The sequence below is a fragment of the Penicillium concentricum genome (assembly GCF_028827145.1).
Source record: "Penicillium concentricum strain IBT 3081 chromosome Unknown utg000002l_segment0_segment0, whole genome shotgun sequence".
In the NCBI taxonomy this organism is placed as follows: Eukaryota; Fungi; Ascomycota; class Eurotiomycetes; order Eurotiales; family Aspergillaceae; genus Penicillium; species Penicillium concentricum.
The window spans coordinates 7,743,460-7,761,426 of record NW_026622755.1 but is presented as its reverse complement, the minus strand read 5'-3'; the positions used below and the strand labels follow the sequence as shown (position 1 = coordinate 7,761,426).

At 49.4% G+C, this 17,967-nt stretch overlaps 9 protein-coding genes across 9 annotated transcripts; 2 read left to right on the top strand and 7 right to left on the bottom strand.

The window, feature by feature from the left end:
- Positions 1 to 313: 313 nt before the first annotated feature.
- On the bottom strand, positions 314 to 1,145 carry N7517_006671 (mitochondrial 54S ribosomal protein mL61; the record flags this gene model as incomplete). The annotated part of the gene is made up of 2 exons (XM_056724401.1): positions 314 to 889; positions 1,107 to 1,145. 2 exons carry the CDS (start codon positions 1,143 to 1,145, stop codon positions 314 to 316), a joined length of 615 nt encoding a protein of 204 aa, XP_056580651.1.
- Positions 1,146 to 1,696: 551 nt separating this feature from the next.
- N7517_006670 (leucine--tRNA ligase CDC60) lies at positions 1,697 to 5,242 on the top strand (the record flags this gene model as incomplete). Its single annotated transcript, XM_056724400.1, has 4 exons — positions 1,697 to 1,771; positions 1,835 to 4,335; positions 4,390 to 4,588; positions 4,640 to 5,242. 4 exons carry the CDS (start codon positions 1,697 to 1,699, stop codon positions 5,240 to 5,242), a joined length of 3,378 nt encoding a protein of 1,125 aa, XP_056580650.1.
- A 300-nt stretch (positions 5,243 to 5,542) lies between these two features.
- Positions 5,543 to 7,153, bottom strand: N7517_006669 (uncharacterized protein; the record flags this gene model as incomplete). Its single annotated transcript, XM_056724399.1, has 7 exons — positions 5,543 to 5,756; positions 5,815 to 5,982; positions 6,050 to 6,129; positions 6,185 to 6,390; positions 6,444 to 6,846; positions 6,934 to 6,975; positions 7,025 to 7,153. The coding sequence occupies 7 exons, from the start codon at positions 7,151 to 7,153 to the stop codon at positions 5,543 to 5,545; spliced, it is 1,242 nt and encodes a 413-aa protein (XP_056580649.1).
- Positions 7,154 to 7,566: 413 nt separating this feature from the next.
- On the bottom strand, positions 7,567 to 9,542 carry N7517_006668 (uncharacterized protein; the record flags this gene model as incomplete). Its single annotated transcript, XM_056724398.1, has 2 exons — positions 7,567 to 9,023; positions 9,077 to 9,542. The coding sequence occupies 2 exons, from the start codon at positions 9,540 to 9,542 to the stop codon at positions 7,567 to 7,569; spliced, it is 1,923 nt and encodes a 640-aa protein (XP_056580648.1).
- A 331-nt stretch (positions 9,543 to 9,873) lies between these two features.
- On the bottom strand, positions 9,874 to 10,782 carry N7517_006667 (telomere maintenance SDE2 family protein; the record flags this gene model as incomplete). Its single annotated transcript, XM_056724397.1, has 1 exon — positions 9,874 to 10,782. The coding sequence occupies one exon, from the start codon at positions 10,780 to 10,782 to the stop codon at positions 9,874 to 9,876; it is 909 nt and encodes a 302-aa protein (XP_056580647.1).
- Positions 10,783 to 11,003: 221 nt separating this feature from the next.
- Positions 11,004 to 11,868, top strand: N7517_006666 (40S ribosomal protein eS10; the record flags this gene model as incomplete). The annotated part of the gene is made up of 5 exons (XM_056724396.1): positions 11,004 to 11,012; positions 11,143 to 11,177; positions 11,233 to 11,282; positions 11,373 to 11,533; positions 11,590 to 11,868. The coding sequence occupies 5 exons, from the start codon at positions 11,004 to 11,006 to the stop codon at positions 11,866 to 11,868; spliced, it is 534 nt and encodes a 177-aa protein (XP_056580646.1).
- Positions 11,869 to 12,281: 413 nt separating this feature from the next.
- Positions 12,282 to 13,773, bottom strand: N7517_006665 (M20 family metallo-hydrolase; the record flags this gene model as incomplete). Its single annotated transcript, XM_056724395.1, has 3 exons — positions 12,282 to 13,221; positions 13,274 to 13,588; positions 13,658 to 13,773. 3 exons carry the CDS (start codon positions 13,771 to 13,773, stop codon positions 12,282 to 12,284), a joined length of 1,371 nt encoding a protein of 456 aa, XP_056580645.1.
- A 2,239-nt stretch (positions 13,774 to 16,012) lies between these two features.
- N7517_006664 (ankyrin repeat domain-containing protein) lies at positions 16,013 to 16,932 on the bottom strand (the record flags this gene model as incomplete). The annotated part of the gene is made up of 2 exons (XM_056724394.1): positions 16,013 to 16,505; positions 16,565 to 16,932. 2 exons carry the CDS (start codon positions 16,930 to 16,932, stop codon positions 16,013 to 16,015), a joined length of 861 nt encoding a protein of 286 aa, XP_056580644.1.
- A 317-nt stretch (positions 16,933 to 17,249) lies between these two features.
- On the bottom strand, positions 17,250 to 17,690 carry N7517_006663 (uncharacterized protein; the record flags this gene model as incomplete). Its single annotated transcript, XM_056724393.1, is given in 3 exon segments — positions 17,250 to 17,452; positions 17,466 to 17,660; positions 17,681 to 17,690. 3 exon segments carry the CDS (start codon positions 17,688 to 17,690, stop codon positions 17,250 to 17,252), a joined length of 408 nt encoding a protein of 135 aa, XP_056580643.1.
- Between the last annotated feature and the right edge of the window lie 277 nt (positions 17,691 to 17,967).

Here is a 17,967-nt window from a genome sequence, read left to right as displayed (position 1 = left end):
TCTCTTTCTCCAATCTGTTTTAGACCATTCTTACCAAGCATACTACGGCGCTGAGATTATCAAATAATGTTGAATTTACAATTTATTGCTACTACTATTTGAAATCTCTGTGTCTTCATCTATTTGAGCGTTCACGAAATCTAAGAAAAGAATGCGACATGCGCATTAAAAAAATATTCCCAATAAATACATAGTACATAGTCGTAAGGGGGAAAAGATGCTATGCTACAGACAGCCGATTTCTCAAGACGAAGAAACCGGTTGGATGGATCAATCGAATCCAAAGACAACACTAGAACAAAACTGCACTATCTTACACCTGCTTATCCACCTGGCCTCTAGCCTCAGCGAGCATGCGCTCCTGATCCTTCTTCGCCTGTCGGATAGCGGCAACACGCTGGCGATCGGGACCAGACTTCTTCTTGATCTCTGCCAACTTCTGTGATAGCGCGATATCCTCGGGAGTGGCGGGGACCACCTTGGCACCCGTCATGGCCTGCACGCGATCCCAGATTTGCTGGTACGTGCGGTGCTTGATATCCAGAACGGCCGATTGCTCGTTGGCGTCGGGGGCCGGGGCAAGCTCGTCGGTGACCTTCTTTTCGTTTGCGAGGGCCGTTGCGGCACTGCCGACCCGTTCGGCGAAGTAAATTGTCAATGCTGCGGGTCCTTGCTGGTTGGAGGTTTGTGCCACAGTCATCGGCACGCCTGGGTTATGATATTTCAGTCGTGGAAGGCAGTTACGCCAGAAATGCCGCGCGCCTCCGTGGCCCTGGTCGATCTTGCGTGCATATGTGAGGTGGAGTCGGGTGACGGCTGGGAATTCTTTTGATGCGGAGCTGAGGTTGGGGAGGATGGCTGCACCTGTGCCAATTTTGGCCTGGAGCATCTGGAACAGTGAAAGAACGAGTCAGTTGATTGATTGCATGTCGGCTAGACCGTGGGAGGCAACGCGAGTTCGGCCTCGGAGGTTGCAGGGTCGGAGACAAGGGACGGGGTTTCGGCTTACTCTCTGTTGACAAGAACAATTTCATATTAGTCCATCAATTCCGCGTTACTTTTGGAGGGGGGCCCAGAGAGGGAGAGCTGGGAGAAGCTATACATACAGTTTGCAGCTTGCGAAGCCGCTTGAACAAGTTGACCATGATGAAAGGCTGTTCCGCACAGGGACTGGCCCTGATGCGATGAGATGTGTGGGTATAGGGATAAGGTGAGAGTTCAAGATTAATTGGCTCGATTCTTGCTCAAGAATAGGTAGGTAATATAGGGCCGGAATTGCGAGTTTGTTGATCGGGGAAATTTATCGCAGATGCGCTTGTCGGCGAAGAAGTTGCTCCGTGATAGTCACGTGCGACCTCCAATCTATAGATGGTATTAATCAGGTCACATAGTTAGAGCATGTTTAGTTAAATATCACTCTAGCAACAGACAATGACTCAGAATTCATCCGATGACTTAATTTGCATATATATCTCGAGTCAAGCAGCCCAATTGATCATCTCCTTTACACGTCAATCCATCTTTACAACATCGTAAAGTACATCTCGAGTGTGGAGCCCCCCCGGTAAAATACGATACGCTTGAAATACCTTTGACTCACAAACTAATCAAACAGATTTTATATCTCGCCCCGCGCTTCTTTTGATCCCCTCCGCTCTTCAAGGGAATTACAGGTCAATTCTGACAATCAGGAAAAATGGCCGCCGCAGCTGCATCTGTAGCTGAGCTCGATCCGAGCAACAGCTCAAAGAATACCCTTAAGCTGGAAAATGTTATTATACCCCTCCCCCACCATCGTCGATTTTCATTTACTAACTGACATTTCGCTTGCCAGACCGAAAAGCGAGACACCCTAGTCGCAATCGAAAAGAAGTACCAGGCACAATGGAAGGACAACAAGATTTTCGAAGTTGATGCGCCCTCATTCGAGGAAGCCCCCCAGGGTGCCATGACCCCCGCCGAGCTCCGTGAGAAGTACCCCAAGTTCTTCGGTACTATGGCCTACCCTTACATGAACGGTACTCTGCATGCCGGACACAGTTTCACTGCCAGTAAGGTGGAGTTCATGGCTGGATTTGCCCGCATGGAGGGCAAGCGTGCCCTTTTCCCTCTGGGCTTCCACTGCACCGGTATGCCTATCAAGGCCTGTGCCGATAAGCTCGCCAACGAGGTGAAGAAGTTCGGTCAGGGTTTCGAAGGATACAACGAAGAGGCAGAGGCCGCCGAGGACCTCCGCGCAGCCCCTACACAAGAAACCAAGGTTGAGGCAAGCGAGAAGTTCTCCGGCAAGAAGAGCAAGGCCGCTGCCAAGACCGTCAAGATGAAATACCAGTTCCAGATCATGCTGGCAATTGGTGTTCCTCTGGAGGAGATTCACAAGTTTGCCGATGCTGCCCACTGGCTCGACCACTTTCCCCCTCTTGCCATCCGTGATCTTGACAGCATGGGTGCCCGCGTCGATTGGCGCCGACAGTTCGTCACCACCGACGCTAACCCCTACTACGATGCTTTCGTGCGCTGGCAAATGAACCGCCTGCACGAGCTCGGCAAGATCATGTACGGTAACCGTTACACCGTCTACTCGCCCAAGGACGGCCAGCCTTGCATGGACCACGACCGCACTGAGGGTGAGGGCATTGGTCCTCAGGAATACTCTGCGCTCAAGCTCCAGGTTAAGGAGTGGTCGCCGAAAATGGCAGAGCTTGTGAAGGGAAAGATCGAGGATGATGCCAAGGTATACTTCGTTCCGGCTACCCTGCGTCCCGAGACCATGTATGGTCAGACTTGCTGCTTTGTCGGCCCTAAGATCAACTACGGTCTCTTCAAGCTAAAGGACAAGGAGTACATTGTCGTGACCAAGCGTGCTGCTTGGAACATGGCCTTCCAGGGCCATTTCTTCGGCGATAAGTTCCCCAAGACTCAAGACGAGCTCCCGCAAGTTCTTGAGACACCAGGTTCCACCTTCATCGGCACACTGGTCAACGCACCTCTGTCTTTCCACACCGAAGGTGTCCGCATTCTGCCTATGGACAGTGTTTCGGCATCCAAGGGTACTGGTGTTGTCACCTCTGTCCCCTCCGACAGCCCCGACGATTACGCCACCATGATGGATCTGGCGAAGAAGGCTGAGTACTATGGTATCGAGAAGGAGTGGGCTGAGCTGGAAATCTTCCCGCTCATTGATACCCCTACTTACGGCAACTTGACCGCCGCTGCTCTGGTCAAGGAGCTGAAGATCAACTCTCCCAAGGACGTCACCCAGCTTGCCCAGGCCAAGGACTTGGCCTACATGGAGGCTTTCTACAAGGGAACTATGCTCGTTGGTAAATACAAGGGCGAGTCCGTCAGTGATGCTAAGGAGAAGGTCCGCAAGGATCTCTACGACAGTGGGGATGCCTTCCCCTTCGCCGACCCTATGGGCAAGGTTGTCAGCCGTAGTGGTGATGAATGTGTTGTTGCTTATCTGGGCCAGTGGTTCCTGAACTACGGTGAGAACGATGCCGAGTGGCAGCAGGAAACCCTGAACCACGTTGTCAACAACCTCAACACCTACTCCGCCGAATGCAAGCACGGTTTCGAGAAGAATCTGTCCTGGCTGAACCGCTGGGCATGTGCCAGAACCTACGGTCTCGGATCCCAGCTGCCATGGGACAAGCAGTTCCTAGTTGAGAGTCTGAGTGACAGTACCGTCTACATGGCCTACTACACCATCGCTCACCTCCTTCACGGTGATCGGTACGGCAAGACCACCGGCTCCCTGAAGGTGACCGCGGAGCAGATGACCGATGAGGTCTGGGATTACATCTTCACAAGACGGGAGATTAGCGACGAGCTTATCTCTAGCAGTGGAATCAGCAAGGAATCTCTGCAGAAAATGCGCCGTGAATTCGAATACTGGTACCCTCTTGATGTCCGTGTCTCCGGCAAGGACCTGATCCAGAATCACTTGACCTTCTTCCTCTACATCCACATTGCTCTCTTCCCCAAGGAGTACTGGCCCCGTGGTGTCCGTGCTAACGGCCACTTGCTCCTCAACGGCGAGAAGATGAGCAAGAGTACCGGTAACTTCCTGACTCTCAAGGATGCCGTTGATAAGTTCGGCGCCGATGCTACCCGTATTGCATTTGCCGATGCTGGTGACAGCATTGAAGATGCCAACTTCGAGGAGTCTGTTGCTAACAGCAACATTCTGCGTCTCTACACCTTGAAGGAGTGGATCGAGGATGTTGCCAAGGACGAGACTCTGCGCACTGGCCCTGCTGATGCCTTCGCTGACAAGCTCTTCAACAACGAGCTTAACAGCCTGGTCCGTGAGACCCAGAAACATTACCAGGAGTAAGTTTTCATTCTATCTGATTCATTGACATCGATACCTAACTCTTTATCTAGCACCGACTTCAAGCTTGCTCTTAAGTCTGGTCTGTATGACTTCACTAGCTCCCGTGACAGCTACCGTGAGGCTTCTACCGCCGCCGGCGTGGGCATGCACCGCGATACCGTTCTGCGCTACATTGAGCTGCAGGCTCTGATGCTGGCACCCATTATTCCTCATTGGGCTGAGCACATCTGGCTCGAGGTTCTCAAGAAGGTCAGTTTTCTTCCCCCGTTTCATGCTTAACCTTGATCTAACATCATATAGTCCGAGTCTATTCACTTCGCTCAGTTCCCTGTCGTACCAGAGCCCTCTCCTGAGCTGACCGCCGCTCAGAACTACGTCCGTGGTACCGCAAGCAACATCATGGGCTCCGAGGCCAACTTCACCAAGAAGCTCTCCAAGGGCAAGAACATTGGCTTCGACCCCCGCAAGCCCAAGAAGCTTACCATCTTCGTTGCCAAGAAGTACCCCAACTGGCAGGAGAAGTACATTGATCTGGTGCGCGAGTCCTTCGACTCGCTGAACCTCTCCTTCAACGACAAGGAGCTCAACGGAAAGGTCGGCAAGCTCGGTGAGATGAAGAAGGCCATGCCTTTCGTCCAGAGCCTGAAGCGCCGTCTGGTCCACGCTGGCGAGTCCCCCGCTACTGTCTTCGACCGCAAGCTTCCCTTCGATGAGTTCGCCGTTATTTCCGAGATGGTGGGTGGTCTCAAGCGCACCTCCGGTTTCAAGGAGATTGAGGTCATTGCTGTTGATGAGGGTGGCAAGACTGGTGAGGTTGTTGGCACTGGCGAGAAGCGTGAGGGTCTGTCCGGTGAGAATGCCGTGCCTGGAACTCCCACATTCCAGTTTGTCAATGTCGAATAAACGACATTTCTTTGAAAAATACAGTCTCATTTATCAGTTTCGAAAATCATGCTTGATGACTTTGCGAAAATAAAATAAAACATATAGCATATAGCATTTCAATTTTTCAGTTATATTCCTGGCCTCTTAGTCATGAACTAAACAAAGGATTCTATCCCAGTGCTGCTGAATCTTGAAGTCTTGATGGTGACATGGAGCACACTTCAAGCACTCTTCAAAACGCCCAACAATCTATAAACGTCACGAAAGAATCATCAATCAACCGACCAAACCAGTGTATAGCAATAATAAGCAAAGAACTCACCTATCAAGACCTTCCTTCAATATCTCTTCCTCCTGAGAGAAAACCAGCCGAAACCACCCAATATCCTGCGAATGCTCTTCTGCAGGATGCAAAAAGACACCAGCATCGACAAGGCTCTGTGCAAGAGCAAATTCCCGTTGTCGCGGAGAAAGAGCACTGTCAACGGGAAGATAAGGTGATAAATCGACGTAGACGAAGAAGCCAGCGTTTCTGAAGACCGGATTAGATGAAGATTTGGATAATGTCTCGTCAGAGTTTGTATACTCACCCGCCCTTGATATAGTTGATTCCCTCCTCATTGAGCACCGAGGTTGTAAGCTGGTAGGCTGAAGCGAGACCCCGTCTTGATTTTGCTGTGAAGCTTGACACAAAAGCTTGGTCTTCTAGAATCGTGGTACCAATTGTTACCGCTGCTTGTGAAGCACCGTGGAGTCTCCTATATAGAGTCAGTTTCATGTCAAACATTATATACCTCCGTGGTGCAAGGGGGAGAGAGGTCTCACAGGATTGCTTTGCACGCTTGACGAAGCTGTTGATTTTGGGTCACCAGGAACCCAAGGTGAAGGCCTCCGGAAGCGAAGTCCTATAATAAGATAAAATCAGGTCTGTCGCCTTTATTGATATTATCCGATGCTTACCTTGCTGAAGCCATACAACACGTGGACCAGATTAGGATCTATCAATCCCGCAAAATCCAGCGAGAGGATTGACGTAAACGGTACAGCCTCGGGGTCACCAGAATCAAACACACAGGAAGCGTAGACTTCATCACTGATGAGATGGAGACTGTGCTTGTTGCAGAATCGGGCAATAGCCTTGAGTGTCTCGACAGGGTAACAACGACCTGGTGGTTGCCAATTAGTTCAATTCAATGGACCAACGGCATATCTCACTCACCAACGGGGTTATGCGGATTGACGAGCAGCACAGCTCGGATCTTCTTGCCGTGTTCCTTGGCAGCCTTCAAGGCTAGCTCATACTTCTCCACAGAAGCAGCAGAGAATGCCTCTTCCGAAGATGTGTCGGCATATACCATTGTAACGCCAGATTCAACGCCGTAGTCAAGCTCGAAGCGGCCGTATACAGGTCTGCTGACGAGGATCCCGTCCCCGCGTTCCGCGAGATTGTATCCCAGCATACTGCCAAGAGAAGTTGGAGAGTCTGCGACAAATATATGCTCTGGATCAATTGGGACATGTGGTTTGAGGATATTGTTCAAATGAACTGCTGCAGCGGCAGGAAGTCTTGCAGCTGTTGGTGCATTTGGGCGGTAGCTGATAGAATCCTGTGTGAAGACGACCTATGCGAGGGTGTTAGGGTGGGATTTTTGGGTTCTTTCGGTCAATTGGCAGTATGTCGACATGAAGTCGAAGATTAGTATATGCACCTTTTCGTTGATATATTTGGCGATCTCTGCTCTCATTGGTCTCTGGTTGGAAGTTAGCTTTTGGATTTCAGATTGCGGGGGATATAGAAACATTCTCCGCCATGCCAAATGAGATGAGCCCTGTCGGATTCTCTTTTGGATCATAGGTTTGGGTTAGGCTAAAGCGCCAGGGAATAGCCAGTTCTCTGACATTTTCGGTTCCTCGAAGGGATAACATCATGGGATAGACAAGCGTGGATTTCGATTTGCTGAATGTCAAGGAGCGATATATTATGAAATCCAGACTGGATATTTGAGCGACGTCAACACTGGATGAGCCAATTGCACAGTTGAACAAACACAGTGAAATAACTCGAAAGAAGATACTCCAAAAAAATAAACAAGGAGTCGAAATAAAGTCGGTGGAAGGAAGTTAAATGAATTAAGGTGAAAGTCTAAGTGTGATGCCCCCGGCCCCCACCTGTGGGGGACCGTGGGGACGACTCGTACAAAGTACGAAACCAACTATGTGGAGATTTGATGCTATACATGAAGTTGAGCATAACAAGAATATATTGTACATATGTATAAGAGAGGAGAAACGCCGGGCTATGCTAAATGGCCTAATGTACACGTCCAGTACCTAAATTACAATCAATATCTCGTCCGCGGCCGTTTGCGCTTGTCGAGTTTTTTCTTCTCTGCAATAAAGCTCCAACATTCAATCGGACGCCGAGACCCAATATGCTTTCCATTGGGAGTGAAAACCTCGACTTGGGGATAGGAAGGTTCGTCTTCAGTATCCCGCTTGCTGCGGATTTGTATACTGAGCTCTATCCAGCCGCAGCCCTCGACGAGAATATCTGCCGACATCACGCGGTATGGCAATGAAGGCACTGGAATCCCCCTGTCATGTATAGCTTTGGCGAGTGAGGTAGGAAGATTTGAGTTAGTGGTATCCCACTTCAAATCGAATGTACCGGCTGAGGCCATTGCGCTGCCGGTTCCTTCTTTCATGATGACAGTCCCCCGGTAGGGGCTTTCCTCCGCCTGAGTCTCAATTGCTTTCTGTGTATTGGTAATATGAGACTCGAGAGGCAGGAAACTGGCAGACATGAGCGTATCTTGGGGGTTCACTGGGGTGATGCGGATAAGACCACCACCGAGTAGAAGAGACTGGCCGGGTTTAATGGTCGAACGTTCAGGTTTGACCCGCTTCGTCATGATCAAATCACGCTTATGTTCATCCTTAACGAAGTCCTCCAATAGACCACGCTCTAGGCCGGGCAAATCGATGACCTCGCCCTTTCCGCGACCGAATGGAATACGGATAGGCGAGACTGTAGTGCCTGGAAGGGAAGACACGACTGGGAGCACAGGATAGAGATCCTCGCGAGGGGCAGGGGGCAGAAGGCTGTCGGGGTTAAGAAGAGTGGCCTCTCGCTGGTTTGGAATCTCTTCTTCCCCGCGGCGGCGTTGAATCCACTCTTCGATTTTGTCCACATTCTTGGAATCCTTGGGGAAACAAGCTTCAATGAAGCTGCTCTTTCCGACGTTTGCCTTGCCAACGACCCAAATGCCGCCACCATGCTCTCGGATCTCTTCCTTGACTTCCTTGGTCCACCAACCACGGTGTGCGCTAATCATGTGCACGTTGCCCAAACGGGCCTCCCTCCCCGATCTTCCCAAAGCTGCGCGGAGCTCTGTGCGAATGTACTCCATCTTCGAATCTACCTGATCTTTCGTTGCCGCCAAAAGGTCGGAGCGCGTGATGATGAATGATAGTGTTGGGAGCTTTCTTCCGCGTTGGTATGTCTCATTCGTAGAGCGTCGGTTCCGTGAACGTTGCTCCTGCAGCATTAAAGCCCAATGAATTCGTGGAACGAGAGACATTGGAAAATCCGCAGCATCGATAATATGGTAAACACGGTTATGTTTGTAGGGTGATTCTTCCAAATAGCTTCGTATAGACGTAATAGTCGGCTTAGGTGAAGAGACTGCCTTGTTGTGGTGTATCAAGTCGTGGCAACGATCGCAGACTTCGGTAATTCGACCCGGAGACCCAAGAGGTTTGTCCTCGGGATCGACAGCTTCATCCGGAAAAGCACCATCTTTGTATTCAGTCAGCAAATGGTGCGCTTAAGCAATAGTCTAGATGCTTCACCTTGAATGGGCTTGGGTGGCACTGCCTCCTCGATTGCATCATTCTGCTGTGCGCTCAAGTCATCTCCCTCAGTAGATACGACATCGTTTTGTTGTGTATTCTGGGCTTCGATTGCTTCCTTTCTCACGGCGAGTAGCTTCCGAATCTGCTTTCGTGATGTACCATAGTATCCTGGCTCGTTTTCCTCAACTGTTTGAGAGTATGCGCCACATCCTGGACAGCATACAGGCAGGGAATCGGCCAGGGATTCGGTTTGAGGCTCAGCTGGGAGCTGTTCTCGCTGGAAGCGAGCTGTTGAGAAGCATCGGCATTGCGTGCGGAGGTCCGCAAGGACTTTGGATTGTGGCGCGGCGCGCGATTGTGAAAAGAGCGTTTGGGCCTGTGATCGAGGAATGGTCTTTGGAATCAGGCGCAGCAGATTTAATCTCGGATTTCTGAACACTGCGCCCCGAGAGCAGAGCGACATGATGGCGTGTGAAATTGCGGAGTTGCGGAGCCTTTTTTTCTTTGGAGACAGTTATCTATCGATAGCGCACATGGCAAGTTCAGGCCGCCGTACTCAGCATAAGTATGAGCCAAGGCTGCGCAACAAGGATTGTTCATAATTTTACATGTTGATAGACTTAAATTGAGGCTTGAATTGGTGGTAGTAGACAACTTTTGCATTGAATTCCCCAATCGGAGGCTGAAGTTATTGACACAGAAGGCGCTGAAACACATACGCTAGAGAATCCCTGAAAGTAGTAGAAAAAGAACGCCGTCGTGAACCATGGACAAATATTGATGATGATGAAATATCAAGCACGCGCCTTTCCCTTTCCCTTGTCAGATTCATCCATCTCGTCATCGGAGTCGCTCATGAACTCGTCGTCGTCATCGAAACCGATGAACTTCCTGGGTGCAGCCTTTTGAGGCACAGAGGGCCCAGCAGCAGCATTGGATGATTCTCCATTTCCCTCACTCTCTTCATCCTCGCTAGATGAAGCATCCTCCTCACTGCCCTCATCGCTGGCGCTGGTACTAGATCCACCCAGGATTGTGTCGCGAAGATTGTCTGTCCATTCGCCATCCTTCATGGCCTGTAGAACTGCCTCGCGGGCCCTTTCGCTCATTTCTTCCCTGTCTTCCATCCACTGTCCATCCACCATCTGCCTGCCGTTGCCATTCTTCACTTCGTCTTGGCGCTTTTCAGCCATCTCCACCACTGCCTGCCAGCGGCGTTGGCGTTCCTCCTTCTCCTTCTTGTCCATCTCTGGCTTGACAGCGAGGTATTCCGCGAGAGCCTTTGCCTCGTTGACAGTGCGCAGTCTGCGGCCATCGAGGTTGCGACTGGAGCCATTGTTGTCGCCTTGATTGCGCTTGCGCTTGCTGGACATGCGGCCACCGGCGGCACGCAGTTGGGAGCCGAAACCACCTTTACCACCGCAGGTGGGGGCTGACAGGCGCAGAGGAAGAAGTGTAGAGGTGAAGACGCCATCGCGGATCGGGAGGAAAGATAGGATAGATTCAGAGGTGGCGGTGAGGTGTTTGTTATTTGTTGTAGTAAGGACGAGTGACTGAAGAGAGAGTGGGGATGGGAGATATGAGGCGATCTTGGCCGTCAGGTCTGATGTGCTCGATGTCGATGGCAAGGTGAACGAAAGTGTCGACGGCAGCGACAGTCCTGGAAAGGAGGACAATAGGATGTTGACATTTGAGGGAGCCATATTGCAAGTGTGTCAGAAGTAACTTCCGAGAAGACAATAGGAGTTTGCGACTGGCGATTTGTGCTTGTTTCGAGGAAGAAAGTACCGTTGTAGGCTTGAAACATCGAAGATGTTGCGATAAGATCAAGGATCGGGCGCGCCACAGCCAGGATGACTCATCATATATATTAGTCATCGAACTTTGTGGTACCTCTCACGTGACAGCCACATTATGTGATGGGATGTATCATGTGACCTGAACCACAAATTGATTAGGGTGCTAACCCTACACCCAATTCGGACCGTCGCACTTTTCTCGCTGCGAAGCTCCACTCTTCATCCATCATTTAAATCAACTATTATTTTCGGGCGTTGTCAAAGCGATTCCCCGACTTGCACCAGGAACTCGCGACAATGTACGTATCCTCGTTTTTGCGATTAATTCCGACTGATTCACTAACAATGGCACAGGCTTATCCCCAAGGACGACCGCAAGAAGATCCACGAGTACCTCTTCCGTGGTATGTAACGAGAAACCTCGTCGACGTCCCCGCGACTTTGCGACTTACGATCGAGTTATCTATGTGCGGATTCACTAACCTATATTCTAGAGGGAGTGCTCGTGGCCAAGAAGGACTTCAACCTTCCCAAGCACGGTGACATTGACACCAAGAACCTCTATGTCATCAAGGCCCTCCAGTCCCTGGACTCCCGTGGCTTTGTCAAGACTCAGTTCTCGTGGCAGTACTACTACTACACCCTCACCCCCGAGGTACGATCCATCCACATCTAACGCGTCCATGTATCCGAATACTAATCGAATAATAGGGTCTGGACTACCTCCGTGAGTGGCTCCACCTCCCCGCTGAGGTTGTCCCCGCCACCCACATCAAGCAGCAGCGTTCCCACGCTCCCCCCCGCGGCATGATGGGCGGTGAGGAGCAGCGCGGTGAGCGTCGCGGTCCCCGTGAGGGTGGCCGTGGTGGCCGCGAGGGTGGTTACCGCCGTCGCGAGGAGGGTGGAAAGGAGGGCGGTGCCCCCGGCGAGTTCGCTCCCTCTTTCCGTGGTGGCCTCGGCCGTGGCCGTGGTGCCGCTCCCCAGGAGTAAATGCTGAGAGGCATTGGTGTCCTGTCAACCACTTCTCGGTCAATCTAGAGTCTTGATGGTGTATCCGAATTCGGCTGCCGGACTAGGGGCAACTTGAAACGGGCCTTACCCTCGGTGCACCTAATCTCGTTCCAGCTTTACTGGGACTTGTGGGGATACAGGAAACAAAATAAAAAGAAGAAATTTATGTTTCCACTGGTTTGATGATGTAGATTGACTTAATGATGTAGATCTCATGTGGATTGATATGTATTGATTCAATGGTAAATTCATGACTTGACTGAAATTAGTCTATTCGTAATCTTCGTGTTGGTCTTACAGCTTGGCTAGTCGGCATGTCTGCATACTAAGATATCTGCACGTTTTGGTCTATATACAAGGCCTTTCTGTTAGGCTAAAGCGAGCACATGCCCTTACAAGAACCTCTTTCGGTCATAGCGGACCACAGCCTGCAAAATGACAGATGCTCCAGTGGCACAATCATCGGCCGTGGAGAACTCCTCAGGGTGATGACTGAGACCATCCTTGCATGGGATAAAGATCATGCTCGTTGGGACACGCTTGGAGGTAAAGACACTGTCATGACCAGCACCACTCATAATGGTCCGTACAAGTGACTTTGTATCCGCAACAGAAGCATCTGCAACAACAGCCTGAGCTGACTGCTGCACGCAATCAATGCAATCCTCATGGAACTTAACAGCAGGCGAGTCGAAGTCGAGAGTCCACTCGACACGGCAAGGCTTACCAATACCAGCACCCTCAGCGGCAGCAATAGCATCGAAATCCGTGCGCAACTGCTTCTCGACTTCGACAACTAACTCTGTCTCGGGTCCACGGATGTCCAAGCTAAAGCTCACCTCTCCAGGAACTGTGTTCACACTACCGGGCTTTGCCTCGACAATGCCAACACTGGCTAGACAACCCTTTGAAGCTGCCACTTCGCGTGCACGCACCATCATTTGCGCGAATGCATAGAGGGCGTCTGCTCGATGTTCAAAGGCGGTGGTTCCTGTGTGTGTATCTCGACCGATGACGTTGAGACGGAACCATCTGTAGGCCTGTACGGCTGTCACAACTCCCACTCGCTGGTTTGCCGACACCAGGTATGGACCTTGCTCAATATGAACTTCGAAATGGGCGGCCATCGGCGTCGATTTGTATGAGCATGGGACATCACCCAAGTAACCAATCTTCTGTAGGGCACTCTTCATGGTCTCTGGTGCCGATGCCGCTGTTGGCAGCGATGCCACGGTTGGCACCTCTTTAAGATTATGCGCATGTGCCAATGGGATGCACTCGGCCCATACACCACTTGAGATCATGCTGATTGGGAATCGGGCTCCCTCCTCGCTGGAAACGGTCAGTGATATTCCTTTTTCCAAGTTGCGAGTTGGGATCTTACTTGGTCCAGTCGACAACTCCGACTCCACCTTCTGTCTCCAGACCCATATCGTTCATGGTCTTGATGACTTCGATACCTGCCAACACGCCCAGAATACCATCGTATCGCCCACCAGTCGGTTGTGTATCGAGATGACTTCCAATGAATGTGGCAGGTACGTCCGCCCTGCGACCAGGACGAACAGCAAAGATATTACCCATCTCGTCCACAATGACGTTGCACTTGAGATCTTTCATGGTCTGGATAAACCAATCACGGACACCCTTGTCGTCTTCTGAAAGAGCCAGGCGCTGCATGCCAGTATCTGTAGGTCCACTATCAATCACCGAGGCTTTTATTAGCGGTCGTTCTCCAGCAACCTTAGAAAGTATATATGTAGCTTACTCTCCCCATCTGATTCCGGATCCCCATTGACACGAGTGGTGAAGATCGTGAGCCAGGCGTTCCTTGTTGGCTCTGAGTGCAGAGACCTCAGTCTCGGAGAGCTCCGTTGTCAACATAGCTTGTCGTGGAGAAAACGTTCGAGTAGAGTATAGAGAGACAGGCTTGGAAGATTGAAGGGACGTTCGGAGAGTTCGCAAAAAGTGAGAACAAGCCATAATGCGGCGTCCTATCGGTTTATAAAGCTGGAGTGTTGGAGTATGAGCGTTGATAAGAAGTGGAGTGGGCGGACAAAAGTCCGTAGTCCGCGATAGTCCCCGGTTTACTTCCAATCCCCGCAATATGGAGTCGACATGTTCTCCAATTAGTTTACTCTTTTAGAGACGTATCTGCAAATATTCAGGTGTCTTTTGTTTAGATTCGAATCCCCGGGAGTATCATATAATTCGAGTTGCCATGAACATTGTGCACTGTATACTCACTTCCAGCCTATCCTTTTTCTCATTGAAGTATACACTAGTGACCCCATACTCGTTGGAGTCGCCATCTTCATTGTTGGGGTCAATCAGACTCCATTCTTGGAGTTGACCGATTATATCAAATGTATCAGGTAAAGCTACTATAGCAACTATAAAAACATATACACCGGATTTTAGGCCGAGCGAGATGGATTTCCCTTTCCGTTTTAGTGCTCACCCCGAGTTAAGGCCCGAGAGCGCAATTTAGACCTGCGTGACGGATACCTCCACTTTATCTCTGACTTACAGACTTACGATCTTATATATATGAATGAGTCTAGATGCGATAAAAGGATAGGCTTTAGGCGAACGGGTTGGTCCCCACTAGGTATGGCACCAGTTCAAGTATCTAAATTCCATCGTGATAGACGATATCAGATACTGCCTGCCTATACTCAAGATGGCATTGTTTTGTCTTGAGTGTTCTAAGGCTCAACCGATGCTTTTGTCTTTAAGAATTTTATTGCGCAGCTTCTTAAGCATTGTGGGAAATGGCCCGAGCCGACCTCCATATTCTCCAGGTTTAAATCATATTGAGGAGTTCTTTGCTGAAATGAAAGCCTTCATTCGGCGAAATTGGCACTCTTACGAAGAAAATCCGGACCAAGGATTTGACACCTTCCTCGAATGGTATGTTGACATCGTCGGCGCAAGAAGGAAAAACGCAGAGGGCCACTTCCGGCACACAGGCTTAACCTTACAGGAGATGTAGTGCAACTATTTCAAAGAGGCTCAAAGCTAATCTTGCCTGTTGACTCTCACGGATTTTGTATGGGGTTCAGCACAAATTTTGCTGTATTTTGGATCTTAACAGTGGCGCATAGAAATTATTAGGCATATCGCAGCAATGAACTCAACGCGCTGCTCCGTGACATCAATACACAGAGAGGGTTTTGAGCCACCCATCATTGATCAAGTTGTAGGTCCGCAAGATACAAGGTAGTAGTTGTAGTAGTAGATTAGTAGATTTCATTTACCCCGACCCCTCGCAAAGTTGATTTGACCACTAGACAAATCTGCTCCTAGTCTAGTCGGTAGTGGTTTAGAATCAACTCGCGAGGGGCTAGGGCCATACCCGAAGGACCCTCTCAATATACTCATCTACGCTACTAAGATTCATTATAACCGCAACGACGCGGTGGACATCGAGAAGCCGGGCGGATAGTGGATGAATTTTATAACAAGGACTAAGGGTCAGCGAGCCGAGTGTCATACAAAAAAGGGCTCCGCTCTATCGAGTCAATTATATACTAGCATTGAATAGCGGTGCATTCGAAATAAATCTGACATTCGCCGAATGACTGGTGGTGGTCCAGTGCTAACGTACGTAAGGGCATTTATAGGGCTGTTACTTTTTGGACGACATCTTACTCACACCTGTCAGCGATATCCTAATGAAGGGTGATAACACTTACCGCTGTATCCATGCCTGCAGCGGAGACTGGGCGAAGAATGAATATGAGGCCATTTACTATCTTAGACATGTGCAGAGAGCACAGAGGCCTGAAAACAACAGGACTAAGAGCTTTAGAATTTCATTGGCTATATTTATAAGAAGCCAACTATGTGTCTGTTCGCCGATTTATGCAAAGATCTTGAGTGATCAAAATCCGTAGACATGTTCGTGATGACATTTGGCGAGAAGCGCATATATTAGCAATTGGATCACCAACTATGTACTATAACATCGGCCCAACTCTCGCACAATCGTAGGAGGCAATGAAGAGACGAGGTGAAGAAAGAAGAGGATGGGTGGATATATATAACTGCTATAAACGTTGTTGATAGCCAAATATCTAATTTCAACGTGTAGTCGACTTTTGCCGGAAGAGTAAACATATCACGAAGATGCGTGTGAGGTGCTGCTGTTCCGAATCTCTTGCATAATCATTCTCCTGGTGTCTTCATCTGCGGATTGCATCACTGTTTGACCCCTGTAATCTTCGATTTTCACACTTGCACCTTTGTGAATCAGAAAACGGATGACGTTATATCTTTTAAGAGCCACTGCCGTGTGCAGAGGAGTTTCCCCCATAAAAGGAAACATGTTGCGAGAATATTGATGGTCTTGGTACATAAGAGAATTCAAAGAAGCACCCCGATCAAGTAGGATTTCGACAACTTTAAGGGTGTCGGGCTCTCGATAAATCGCATTATGCACAAGCTGGCCTATTCTGACATCACCACCACGGCGTAGGAGAAGATTAATGGTTGACAAATCGGCATATCTAACGGCATAAGAGAGCGGGGTATTATCGATATCACATCGCATATTAGGATCTGCGCCACGATCAAGTAGCCATATTGTCATCTCTAGGTCCTCGAGAGCGTTGCTAAAATGAGACGAATGTTATTCAGCTAGCAACTTTTACAAGAATATAGGTGTTCTCACGTAAGAATAGGGGGGTCTATGCCACTCATTGGCGTGTTAATATCCCAGCCGTTATCAAAGAAGGCTATTAGGATATCTTTCGCCTTTACCTTAACAGCTTCGAGTATATAGATTGGCGAGACAGGTATTTTATATCGGAGTAGCTCCTTCACGAGATACACCTTGTTTGACCTAATCGCACCAAGCATAACCTCATAGAAATGGCGGATATCACAACCATCACGGACAGTGCGATCAAGGCATTCTTGCAACTGTTGCTCGCCAAGTTCCGGTAACTGGTGGGCTGACAAGAGCGTCTTTGCTGGAATCGGAGGGGGAGTTCCAACCCGGCTCATATAGCCCTTTTTAGGGGCGAGATAAGCAGACATGGTCGAATACTTAGGTGCAGGGAGTGAGCTGCCGTGACAGAGACGTAACAGAGAAGGACCTGGCTGTCTAAGGTCTCGAAGGGGGACGGCATTCCACTCGATCTGCACACCGCCTTCCCCTTGCCGCCACCCAAGCCCTATACCTCAGACCCATAAACTCCGCATAAATTGCAACGGTCAACGGTCTGCACGCAATATTTCCGTGGTTAATGACCCTATCGTCAATCTTCCTTTAATTTTAATTTTAATTTTGAATGGCTCTCGAGAAATTCACTCAATTCCACATAAATTGGATCTCCTTTATTTGGATTGGCACATCATAGATTCACATGGCGATCCTCCACAAGGATCTTTGGCTTCACATAATCACGCTTTTTGATAACAATTACTATCCCCTTCCCCATAATAGTAGAGTTTCCGGGCACCTCATAGGAAATTATTTTAGTGGTCAGCCCAAGCCCAATTAGGCTCATTTGCATGATATCGAGCTGGCTTGGCAAGGCAACTTGTCCTCGGAATACTACACATATAACGACCGTTTCGGCAGAAGGAAAAAAACTGTCGCTTATCCCGATATAGCGTGCCGACCTGATTCATCATTGATTGAACATTGGCATCACCACTTGTTGGATTATTTGTTGCTTGTGGTTGTGGAGGAATGTGTGCGAGTATTGCACCATATGCAGATGCAATGACCAGGACAGAGCATGACCCAAGATCTTTGGTACCTCACATGAAGATTACATACTTTTGCACATATTAAAGGTAATTTAACTACATTTTTTGTCCCGAATTTGGGTTTATATCTGTGATGCTCTTTCTCGGTTCGCACAGAGCAAAAAGTAGAGCGTGTGAAAGGCGTAGACACGACGGTGTAAAGCGCTCAATGCCAAATGCCAGATTTTTATGCCTGGGTGCCTTATTTTGGCCTGACTTATGCCTGAATTAAGCCTTTGATCCTATACAAATGGTAGTATCTCCATGTTTTTGGACGATTTTGAAAGCTTTTCATTTCCATATTCTGGGTGGTTTGCA